Below are 12,988 nucleotides of genomic sequence, written 5' to 3' on the forward strand. Positions count from 1 at the left end.
TACTATAAATGAAACAATATTGCAACTCAGGGTCAAATAACAAGTACTACTTGATTGTTTTGTTCTGAAATGTTTAGAGATTATCTAATTAAAGTTGTCCTATACTTGAGATAAATTTAACAAGGCCCCCAAAATTATGTGCTATATAACAAATTAAAAAAAAAAAAAACAAGGTGGAAACCTAGCAAATGAAAAAGAATTGGAAATAGGGACTGGAGAGATGGCTCTGTGGTTATGAGTTCTGGCTGCACTTGCAAAGGACCTGGGTTCACTTCCCAGTAGCCACATGGCAGCTTATCTGTGACTACAATTCCAGAAGACCCAACACCCTCTTCTGGCCTCTACAGGTACTGCACATAGTACACAGACATACATGAAGGCAAAACACTTATGCACGTAAAATAAATCCCTTTTTTAAAGAGCTGTAAATAAGAAACAGAAATACAAAACTATGAGCCACAGCAAATAGCTCATCCATGCAGGCTTGCTTCCAGTTTGCTAAAAATTGTATTTCTAAGGGTTACCAGAACATCTATTTCAGCACTCAACCACTTAACACCCTACGTTGGGACACATGTTTTTAATCTCAGCACTCGGGAGGCAAAAGCAGGCAGATCTTGTGACTTCCTGGCCAGCCTGGTCTACATATCAAGCAGAAGGGAGGAAAAGAGGGAGAAGGGAGGGAAGAAGACACTGGTAAGAAAACATACATCTCTAAAGGTGCGGCTACAGTCCAACTACTAAACACCTAGCTTTCAGTTTATAAGAAAACCGGGAACAGGTGAGTAATGTGTAAACCTCATAAGGGGGAAACAATCAAATCAAAAACATAAGAAATTATATAGGAAGACTGGTCTGCTTACTTACAAGTCTAACAAGTCATTCTAGACTAAATAAAGAGGCAACAGCTAAAAGCAGTTATACTTGACTGAATCCTGTTTTAATAAAGTGGCTTTAAGATGTCCTTGAAACTTTTAATATGGATTGGACATTAGATGGTATCTTGAAATCATTGATTTTCTTAGTTGTATTAGTAGTACTGAAAATATCAGAAATGTCTTTATGCTTAGCATTAGAATAATAGAATAAAGAAAAATTTAAAGTAATATATTTCACTATCTGTAATTTACTTTTAAATTATTGAGCAAAAATTTGAATAAAACAAATCTGACAAAAATTTGAAAACAAAATAAGTAAAATATATTGAGTATTGCATATTCTTTTGTTCTTTCATATGATTTATAATTTTCAAGGAAAAAGTTTGAGGGAAGGAAACTACATATTTGTAAAATATTAATTAGTACAAAATGTAAGTATCCAGGGGGAAAAAAACTACTCAGTTTGTAATCTACTTCATGATGGCATTATTGTATAACTTCAAATATGAAAAAACCTATCAAAAGGTTTCAAAGTTTATATGGCAGAAGAATTTTACCACATATAGAAATTGGAATTCCCTAACTGATGAATGAGGAGACAGCTGCAATTTATTATGAACATTACTTAGATAGCATATAAAGACTAGTTCCTTCTACATTATAGTAGTTACTGCCTTGAGAAAGCACAGGTATTACAAAAATATTTATAGTCAACTCTAAATTATCCATATAATTTCTTATTATACATAAGCTAACAGAAAAAGTCCATTTTATTTCTCTTGCCTACTATTTTGAATCTACACAAAACATTTTTTTTCTTCTTCTTCTTTTCTTTTCTTTTTTTTTTTTTTTTTTGGTTTTTCGAGACAGGGTTTCTCTGTAGTTTTGGAGCCTGTCCTGGAACTAGCTCTTGTAGACCAGGCTGGCCTCAAACTCTCAGAGATCCGCCTGCCTCTGCCTCCCGAGTGCTGGGATTAAAGGCGTGCGCCACCACTGCCCGGCTACACAAAACATCTTACTAGAGCAGATAAAATACAGCTATAAACAACTTATGTTAGCATATAAAATATGGGCTTCACTAAACCATGCTCACAGGTATGTGCCATTACACTTTGTTCTAATTCATACTCCATCTCTATGAGGCAAACACACTAATTTCTTTCTCCTACTCATCACAGGTGATACCTTACTGTGCAATCTGAAGCTCCCGTCCTGGCAGTCTACGGACCCTAACTGGTCTCTCTGTTCCCAGTCTAAATGACTATGTGCAGAGTTTTAGGATTAATCGACTAAGTTTTCATCATATTATACTTCATCTCAAAAACTTTTAAAAATTATTACTGCCCAAGCAAATCTCAAATTTCATTAAGTGGTACTCAAGACTTTGACAATCTAATATTGACTTGTCTTCCTTTTTGTATATTCTCACTCCTTGAATAAACTCTTCCAGAAAGAGTGGCCTAGTTGTCCTTTGGAACGCTGTGCAGGCTGCCTCTTCTAAAACACTCACACCATCTTCTCTTCTTTCTCTCGTAAAAGGCTCAAGATTCATTTCAGGATTACATACCCCAAGGAAAAAAAAACCAAATATATACACATTTGAAAATGTGCTTAAAAATAATTCCAACAAGCCGGGCGGTGGTGGCACACACCTTTAATCCCAGCACTCGGGAGGCAGAGGCAGGTGGATCTCTGTGAGTTCGCGGCCAGCCTGGTCTACAAGAGCTAGTTCCAGGACAGGAACCAAAAGCTACGGAGAAACCCTGTCTCAAAAAATCCAAAAAATAATAATAATTCCAACATTGGCCTCTAATCTCAGCTACCAGATGTCAGGTCCAAAAGAAATTCAGAACACATGGCTATCTGTGACCTGTCAGCAAACCAAAGGGCATGCTGGCCTCCAGGCTCCCTCAGTGTTACAAGTACCTGTTACACACTTCACAGTCCATGCTGACATCCTGACATCCTGGCTCTTCTCAACCTGCCGTACCCTAAATGTCTCCAGCTCATGGGCTTCCCATTCCCTTATAACCCCACTATTTCTTTGAGCTATACACTTCCTTAGCACCTCTCTCCTGTCCCTCACTCTTGGGGCTATGCTACAGAGTGAGTTCAAGACCAAACCCTGTCCAAAAAGAAAAAGATGGAGGTGTTCTGTTTTGCTTTCTACTGCTGTGAAAGACTGTGATCAAAAGCAACTTGGGGAAGAAAGGATTTATTTAGCTCACGCATCTCAACCATAGTCCATCACTGAGGAACCTGAGGCAGGAACTGGTTCTAGAGGAATGCTGCTTACTGGCTTGTTCCCCGTGACTTGATCAGGTTGCTTTCTTATACAACCCAGGATGATCCAGTGGGGTGAGCCCTCCCACACAAATCAGTAATCAAGAAAATGATCCACAGGCTTGCCTGCAGGCCAATCTGATAAAGGTATTTTATAAATTGAGGTTTCCTTTTCCCAGATAATCATAGCTTGTATACAGCCTACAGAAAATTAGCCAGCACATGGGGACATGATTAAGTGGTACAGTACTTGACTGCCATGCATGGAGACCTTGGGTTCAATCTCTAGTAGTGTAAATTCAATTATAATCCTAGCATTTTTAAAAGTAAAAATGTGCAAACAAACTCTGAATTTAGAAGGAAATGGTTAACTAGCTATAACATAACTAACCAATTAACAATATATATTAATAATAAGACTGCAGGGACTATGAGCAAAGAGCTCAGTCAGTAAAGTGCTTGCCTTGCAAACCTGAAGACTTTTGAGTTTGATCCTAAAAACCTGCATTAAGAAAACAGACAGGCATGGGAGTGTGCACTTGTAATCCCAGTGCAGAGTGATAAAGACAGGGAAACCCTTGGGCTCTCTAGCTGTCAGCCTAGCCTACTTGGTGAGTTCCAGACCAGTGAGAGACACCACTTCAAATTCTCAAAGGCTGATGGTACCTGAGGAACAACACCCAAGACTGTTCCCTCTGGCTTCCACATGAATATGCACACATGCACATATCTTTATATGTGTGCACACACAACACACACAAGGAAAATACACAAAGAAACAAAGGACATTGCTAAATTATCTGCTTGGCTAAATACTACTGTCAGTCACATACCATAAGCAAATGTGATACATTTTTCCTTCTCACAAAAAAAAAAAAAGGTCTATTAGAATTCCTTTAGTCAAAACAAGATAAAATGACTTCCTAATCCACTCAACCACTCATTCAAGTTTACTCCATCAGTCAGTGAAAGATACCATTGTTACTTCTCATGACAACTGCCCTGGCTATTCTGGAACTAGCTCCATAGAATATGCTGGCCTCAAAATCAGAGATACACCTATAACTCCAAGTCCAGGGGATCCAACACCATCTGTGGGCACACGACACACACAGACTCTCATGAAGACAGGCACAAGAGGCAGAGGCAGGCGGATCTCTGTGAGTTCGAGACCAGCCTGGTCTACAGGAGCTAGTTCCAGGACAGGCTCCAAAACCACAGAGAAACCCTGTCTCAAAAAAAAGCAAAAAAAAAAAAAAAAAAAGACAGGCACAAATATCCCATGCACAATTTTTACATGCAAACACACACACACACACACACACACACACACACAGAGAGAGAGAGAGAGAGAGAGAGAGAGAGAGAGGTTCTTTGAAGGTGGGGAAAAAAGCAAGAAAAAACTATCAGACCAAAGTGCACCAGTAAACTAATCATGAATATCAGAAAAACAGAAACCCTGAGATTAGGAAAAGCAGGAAATCACAAGTCACACCAGAAAGCAGTATCAAGTCAACAACAGGAGTGAAAGTCAGACTGCAAAGATGGAGTTGGAACAGATTAGGAAGTTAAAAAAGAAAAAAAAAAAGTTCAAAATAAAATAAAAACACTGTTCAAATCTAGATGAATTACAGCATTTAGGAAGCTGAGGAAGAACTACAAGTTTGAGGCCAGGCTGGACTACAGAGCAAGACCCTTTATCCAAAAGAAGGTTCAGCTACTATTTCAAAAACCTCACTTGTGGTATCATAAAAAAAAAGAACATCTAGCAAATCTCTGTCTTATGTAAAAACATTCTGTGACTATGCGTGATGTACCGGAGACAAAACATTCACAGTGATTTTACTCTTCTTAGTGGGTGACAGATCTTCCCTGACAACTGTCCCATCTCAAAACATATCATCCCAGCCCTTCACCCCTCTGGTACTTTAATTTTAGAGTACTTTTTCATGTGACAGGGGACGAATTTATTTTGTTTCCTGCTTTCCTCACTCTACCATAAAGGCTTACATTTGCCTTGCTTACTGTCCTATACTGCACCTAGCACTGTAAAATCTTCATGAGTGTTCACTAGAACAAGTAAATGAAAACTGTGGAAATTGGGCAAGGCTACACGTGCCATTAACAATGGCTCCCATGGGTTCATATACATTCAAATAAAATATAAAAACTTAAGTCCATAACATATTTATTTATATAATAGCACTTGATTTTCTAAAACTCGATTCCAGCTCTCTCTTTCCTGAAACATAATACACTGCTTGAGAAGACTGGCCACACAGACTTAGACGTTTGTCATTTACTAGTTGTGTGACATTTGATAGCTTTCTTACCACCAGACATTTCAGTGTCCTCATTTATAAAAAGAAATAACACATAGGAATGTTGTAAGGTTTAGGATCTTTTGCAAGCTCATGACACAATAATTGGAACATGGAAGAAACAATAACTGCAACTACTACTGTTAGTATTATATACATCTTAGTTTTAAATAACAAAAAGATTACCATTCATACTTCCCCATTCAAACATTTACACTTTAACAACACGGATTTCCATTTCCTTGTTTAGTTCTAATCTTGAGACTGGGAGTGAGAGGGGGCTATGGAGACAAGAAAGAGAAGAGCAGCCACATGACAGAAAAAAATTCTCATTGCACGCCCATAAAAAGAAGAGGGTGAGTCCTGGAGAACAATGATAAACCTGGAAAACGCAGGAGAGAGAATAAGTAAATCAACAAACCCAGGGATTATGAGGTACTTTAGGCTTATGTCCCAACTTGAGATCAAGACAGAACTAGGCCATGACCCAGCAGAGTGACCTAGAAGAGGGAGTTGCTTCACATCCTTCTCCTGTGTCAAATGTTTTTATCTTGGGAAGTTAGGAAAGATATCAGCTTAGACAAAAACTAGATTGCTTCACTCCCACGAGTTCTAAGGGTTTTCTGAAGTCTTGCATCCAAAAGGAAGTGAGGTATGCATTATTAATGAACAAAACAAAGATGTCATGAAAGGAAGCGATATAAAAACAGTAAAAAAATGCATCATCATCAGTATTTTACTAACCATTATGTAGCTCATAATTGGTTGCCTCCATTCAGATTATTTTGTTGATCTTCAAAACAATCTCATAAATAAATTATGATTTTCATTATATGGTAAAAGCAATAGGTTCAGAAGTAACTTGGTTTCAAAAATATTTAGGTAAGTAATTATGACTATAGGATTTGAACTCAGACTTTCTGACATAAATTCCATGCTTATTTCCATGCCTCACAGTGCCCTCAGTTAAAAAATAAATTTACTCTTACCATCATTTATGTCTTCCCTGGGGGCGAGGAAAGGGGGCTTTCTGAGACAGTCTCACTAAGTAGTCCAAGTTAGCCATGAACATTTTTAACACCTGGAGCATGGGCATGGATCAGCACACACGGCTATGTCTTAAAATAATAAAAAGTAAAAGCCAGGGGGCTGGAGAGATGGTGCAGTGGTAAAGTGCACTGGCTGCTCTTCAGTTTTCAGTAGCCAGCTGGCAGCTCACAACTGTCTGTAACTCTAGTCCCATATCCAAAGCCTCTTCTGGTCTCTAAGGGTACAGACACACGCATGGTACAAAACAGACAAAACACCCATACACATAAAAACTTTGTAAAAAAGTAAAGTCAATGCCAGCTTACCAAGAACTGAAGGGTAAGAACGAAGTCAGACCAATGAGGGGAAGGGAGTGAGATGGCGCAGTTCTAGAAATGGCAAACATGACGTGCAAAAGATTTGGAAGAAAAAGAGTCTACTGACAGGTACCACAAGTATTCAAAATGTCCTGGAAAATTACATACTTGCGAGTGTGGGGATTGTAGAGTGTCTTTGAGGCTATAAATCATCTTAACTATAAAAGAAAGTCAGAAATAATTTAAGAGACAAAATGATCAGATTTACCTTTTAGAAAGACCAATGACTACAGCACAGGGGACATTAGAGAAAAAGACCAGGGGAAAAAACACACACACACGTAGAAATCTTGCAATAAGCTAACATTAGATGCCACTGAAGTTGGTCTCAAGATAAGGAACTTCAGTTCTGCTGGTGTATTAAGCAGTTCTTCTGAGGGAGGGAGGAAGGAAGGCAGGCAAGCGGGGACAGACACATTCGTGTTTCTTCTCCCAGGAGCTGTTACTCACTGTTTGCTGCTGTGGAATAATCTTGTGCACTGTGAAGATACATGGCTCTCACTGCTAATAAGAAGCTGATTGGCCAATGGCTACGCAGGATTTTCATGGCAGAGAGAATGCTGGGGAGAAGGGTGGAGTCAGAGGAGACACCATGAGACACAGAGCAAGAAAGATGGACAGTAGAGATGAGGTTAACAAGCCTCGGGCAGCAGAGATGAATAGAAATGGGTTAATTTAAGTTATAAGAGTTAGCTAAAAACAAGTCTAAACTATTGGCCAAGCTCTTATAATTAACAAGAAGTCTCCGTGTGGTTATTTAGAACTGGCTGGTGGGACAGAAAAGTCTGCCTACAATTCCCTACCTTGCTACCTCTATATTGGGTTTGATAAATTTTATATGCCCCTTTCTAATTTGTTCTTCTGAAACAACTCTTCCAGAGTATGTTAGAACTGACAAAGCATCTTCAAGCTAATGCTCTCCCAACTTAACTATTTGGCTCTCCAGACAGAGCATCTTACTACACATAGACCCACTTACATTGACAATAATTGTGTAATACAGCAAATTATCAATCACACTCACCATTTTCGAGATGAGAAAACGGAAACTCAGAAACATTTAATAATCTCTCTAAAGTCTTATGGATAGTAAATAATAAAAATAAACTTATATCTTTTATCATCAATTTAGCTTATTAAAAACTAAGTCATCTCTCCAGACCCCAAAAAGGAATGTTTTTTTCAGATTTGAAAACTAAACAGACTCAAAAATATCTACATTATATCAAATTCTTTCCTTTTGCTTTGCCCTCAACTGCGACCAAGCTAAAGAGAGTTGCTAGATGACTTAGGCACTTCCCTCACCCACCAAACAATATCCAATGAGACTACATAGCAATAGATCAAGTCCTTACCAGAGTCGTGCAGACCATAGGTTTAAACAATACTATTGATACTTTGATTCACTAGTCTTTTCTGGGGGGATGCAGGGTACAGGATAAAGGAGTGTCCTATGCATTATATAACACTTATTAAGAGCCTTCCTTAGCTGCTATTGTGACGATCAAAATCATCTCCAGATACTTCCAAAAGTTCTGTGCAGAACAGAACCATGCTTGGAGAGCTACTGCTTTAGGACTTGGGAACTTTAAAAAGTAAGCCTCCAAATAGCCTTGCTAATTACAATGTTTTAAACTGTTTTTACACTTTAAAAACATTATCAATGTAAGCACTGATCCAACTTCTCACTGGCCCCCAGCTCACCAAATTAACTCTTAAGGTCACCAAAGCCAATCACACTTTTTTCTTCTTCTCCAAATCTTACACCGACACAAACAATCTATCAGTTGTTTACAATATTCTTTTTTATTCTGGGGACCAGCTGCTTGCTCCATGATCCAAATTAAAAATATATATATATATACTGTAAATGTGAATTGATTTTAAAATAACTTTCCACAATAACAGATTTGATGAGCTTTAAAGAGTCTCCAAAGTTTTTCCAATGTCTATATAGATAAGCTCAGTCAGCACTTGTCCTAATGTTGGAGGAATGTCCCGTTCTTGACCAGTTCTAATAGCATAAGGTCAAATGCATACACAAGAATCTAAGCAAGTCCAGTATCCAGCTCACCCCAGCCCATTTCATCACTTTATAGAAGCACATCATAGTTCCCAGCCAAGTATCCTGGAGATTCAAGTTTCTTCCCTCTGGTCTCTGCTCTTGAGGCAAGCAGGAAGTAAGCCAACAGTGACCTTCAAGGTCTTCTCCAACTTGATACTCCAGTCTTCAGTAGCAAAAATCTTTCCAACTTCTCACTGGTCCCAGCTCACCAGATTAACTCACGGTCACCAAAGCCATTCATACTTTTTCTCTTCTTTCTCCAAATCTCACGTGGACACAACCAAATGGTGTATCATATTTTTACAATTTTTTTTTATTCTAGAGATCAGTTGCTTACTACGTGACCCAAATTTAAAAAAGAATTAAATGTAAATTGATTTTAAAATAATTTTTTTAAAGCTATGATTTCACATCATTTATGTGAAAGTCACACGTTAAGCAAATGTTGTGATAAAAAATAGATTAGTGGCTGCCTGGAAGCAGGTGGGGGTTTGTGGGAACATGAGGTATGAAAGGGTTAAGGAGATGGTGTTCAAAGCTCACAGAATGGTGGTGATCACACAGTAAATATACTCAACCCTGTATGGAAAGTAGCCTGTGGTGGAGCTCCTCTCCTGTCATTCACAAGGCCCTGGATTTAAGAAATAAGTAAAACCAATACACTGGATTAAAATGGATGAATGGAACAGTAGGTCAACTCCATAAAGCTGTTTTTAAAAAGAGTAGGAAAAAGGTTATAGCCAACCTTACTGAAAAACAGTATGATTAAGAATAGGTTCTGCAAATTGTCCTCTCATGGGTTATATAAGATCTGATTTAATAAAAATTCTTCTTCATAAATAAAATTTAACTTTTCCAAAACATAAACATATGCCCACTTAATCCTCTTTTCCTAGTAAACTTTAGATAATTTTGCCAGTTATAAATTTGAAAACAATGAAAACCATTTTTAGAAAGCCAAATCCCGTTGTAACAATACAAGTACAAATTAAACGGGTATCAACAAGAGACCACGGGCAGTGTTTACAGTTTTACTGTGAACAGACTGTTACTTTAAAAGCTCTCAGGTTGCCAGAACACAGTTTAAAACGGGCCAATTCACAATAAAATTGTAAGCCTCTGCTGCCTCAGCCACAACTAGCAGGTACACGTTGATCAATTGTACTTAGTGACCATCAGTGTAAAGCATCAAGAGCCACTTCCAGGAAACCCAACTCACTGTTACACATCACCCAATCTGTTCCACTCTACCAGGAAATCGAGGTACCTTTCCAATTAGAGCTCCCCACTTAGAAAACTGAATGGCCATCAAAATCCACAGCTTAAGTTATCGCTTATGTTTCCATACACTACAAATGATCTATCGTGATTATCGCCTGCCCAGTGAACATTTATTCTGACGACTGGCCTGAGTTTAGGAACCCAGAAATGGGCCCAATTAGAAAACAGAAACACTCCAATTTAATTCTTCGAAAGTAAAAGAAAATCTCTATAGAGACCAAAAACTAAAGCTGGCTTAAAAGAGGAATTTTTAAAAACATTTCACAATTCTGACAGGCCAAAATTCTAAAAATATCACCCTATGCTATAATGGACAAGCCAAATGGCTAATTATTATGATCAGGCAAAAGTTCCCAAACAACCCACGAAGAACAGGGAGGGAGGGCCCCCCCCTTTGTATCCATGCAGACAGTAGGAAGCAAAACTGGAAGAATAAAAAAAGAAAGAAAAAAAATTAAACTATTTAAACTACAGTGTCAAACTGCAAAACACCTAGTTCTGCGGGTTAGTGTTCTCTAGAGGGTTTTGTTTTTATTCGAGAAGGCTCCAAAGGGGGCTGAGGGCCCGGCTGGAAGGAGAGGGAAAGTTTGAGCTCGGAGGAGCGGTGCGAGTTCCCGATCCGGGATCCGGGATCCGGGCGAGGGGCGAGGGGACGAGAGCGGCACCTGCAGCAGCGGGACACAGCTGCCGGCCCAGATCCCGGGGAGCGCCGAGAAGGAAGTGCTGGCGGCGGGGGGAACGGGAGTCTCGGGCGGTGACGGGCGCCCAAACTCGCTCGGCCCCGGACCCCGAGGGCACGGAGGGGGTGGGGGAGCTCGGCCCTCCCGGCCCCGGGTCGGGAGAGGGTGGCCGCGGAGCCCGCGTCCCGCACCTACCTGCGGTCCCGGGCGGCAGCCCCAGACGAGGCCTAGTGCACCGCCGCCTCCATCCCTCCACGTCGCGCTGAGACTGCTGCTCCGCGGCCGCCGCCGCCCTGCGCGCCGGGCCCGAGCCCGGTTCCCGCCTCCGCCCCGCGCCTGCTGGCCAGCGGGCCCGGGAGCACAGGGCCGCCCTCTCGAGCCCAGCGCCGCTCGGGGGCAGAGCGGCCGCGGCGGGCCCCTCACGTCTCGCCCGGGTGTCCTGTCAGCCAGCAGTTTCCCCCGGGTCCGCAGCGCCGCCTCCGCCGCTGCTGCCGCCGCCGCCTCTCCCACATCCCCGGCCTCCAGGGGAGCCGCCGCCGCCGCGCCGCGACCACCGCCCCCGGCGCCTCAGCTCCCCGCGCCGCCGCCGCCGCCCGCCTCACGCCACCGGCCCGGCGCGGCTGGGTCCTCGGAGAGCGCGCAGCAGGCCGCCGCCAGGCCGCCGCAGCCCCCAGCCCACAATCCACCGCGGCTCCGCCGGGGCGGGAGGGCCGCGGCCGGACCGGGGAGGGGGAGGCGGATCGGCGCGCGGCTCCGAGAGGGCCTGGCGCGGCCGCCGTGGAGCCGGCGTTCCCTGAGCGGAGACGACCCCGCGCGGCTGCCCCGCGCCTCGTCTGCTCGTCCTCTCCGAACCGCGCTGCCCCTCACGCTGCTCCCCCCGGCCCAGGCTGCCGGGAGAAGCCGAGCGTTGCCTTCCGCCTTCCCCGGCGGGCGGGTGGGAGCGGACCCCTCACCCCGCGCCCGCCCGGACCAACTGACTCCCAGCCACCCACACCTATTAGAGCACAAGCTGGGGCCTCTCTCTACTCCGCAGCCCCTCGTAGTATAAACAAACATGGTTCGGTTTCCAAAATTAATGCCTTTCAGAGGTTAAAGGTCAACTCCAAAAAGCTCACTGACCTCCAATACTTGAGGCCTTTTGGGGCTTCCCTCCCACCCCAGTTCCAGACCTTGCAATTCCTGACACATTGAGGCGCTTAAATTAGCTGTGCCTGGTCTTGAAAAGGCTGAAGAACTTAGGGTGTGTTCTTAGTATTAAAATCCATTTGTGATTCCTAACACCATCTCAACTCATGCAGAGCTTAGAGAGGATTGCCATCTTAAACTAGTAAAAATACAGTCTGTAAAACAGGGAAATATACACAGACATATATGTATGTAAATATATATACACATATATATTTATATTAAAGTCTCCAGTCACCTTTGGTTGAGTCAGGAGACTTGTGACTCAGAGAGACCACAGTATGGATAAAAGAAAGAAAAACTTTACTCACTTGAGGGTTTGTCTTCATTTTATGAAGATCTCATTCCTTTTTTGAAACTATTTTTGCCTACAAGTAAATTTCACACTTTTCAATAGTCTATTTTACAAAGCAAAAGTGAAAATGTAACTCGGTGGGTAACTGGAAAAAGAAACGGATACAAGTGTCAGTAAGTCCCTTTGGAAACTGCTCTAGAAGATAGTTTACTCGTCGAAAGGGTGTGATTAAAGAACGGAAAGGACACGGGAAGGGAAACACAAACAAGAAGAGTGAAAAGAAAATTCCTGAGTTGTGTTTTTTTGAATTCAGCTCTCTATAATGGAGCCAGGCCCGGTGGAGCACTCCTGTAATCCCAGCATTTTGGAGTAGGGACAGGACTGTCAGGAGTTCAAGGTCATCCTCAGCCCACACAGGGAGCTCAAATCCTGTCTGGGCGATGTGAGACTCTATCTCAAAAAGAAAAAGAATAGGAAAGGAGAAAAGTATCTACAATGTCATAATAAAGAGGGTGAGAAAACACCCAGTGCATGGTAAACGTGGGTTCTAGTCTGCTTCTCGGGATAAACACCCTGACCAAAAGCATCTTAGAG

At 42.0% G+C, this 12,988-nt stretch overlaps 1 protein-coding gene across 4 annotated transcripts in view; it reads right to left on the reverse strand.

Moving 5' to 3' along the window:
* Positions 1-11,874, reverse strand: part of Vps54 (VPS54 subunit of GARP complex) — an 80,102-nt gene extending 68,228 nt beyond the window's left edge. For 2 of the 4 annotated variants that reach the window (XM_041668777.1, XM_041668775.1), the window contains exons 1-3: positions 11,110-11,874; positions 9,532-9,584; positions 7,339-7,448 (exon numbers count right to left, since the gene is read on the reverse strand). In XM_041668777.1, coding sequence (XP_041524711.1) covers positions 7,339-7,435 — 97 coding nt within the window. In that variant the 5' untranslated portion in view covers positions 7,436-7,448; positions 9,532-9,584; positions 11,110-11,874. The remainder of the gene's footprint in view (positions 1-7,338; positions 7,449-9,531; positions 9,585-11,109) is intronic. The other 2 variants (XM_041668776.1, XM_041668778.1) reach the window with 2 other exon arrangements.
* Between the last annotated feature and the right edge of the window lie 1,114 nt (positions 11,875-12,988).

The sequence above is a fragment of the Microtus oregoni genome, unplaced genomic scaffold (assembly GCF_018167655.1).
Source record: "Microtus oregoni isolate MIOR12 unplaced genomic scaffold, Mior012 000019F_ref0000042, whole genome shotgun sequence".
Lineage (NCBI taxonomy): Eukaryota > Metazoa > Chordata > Mammalia > Rodentia > Cricetidae > Microtus > Microtus oregoni.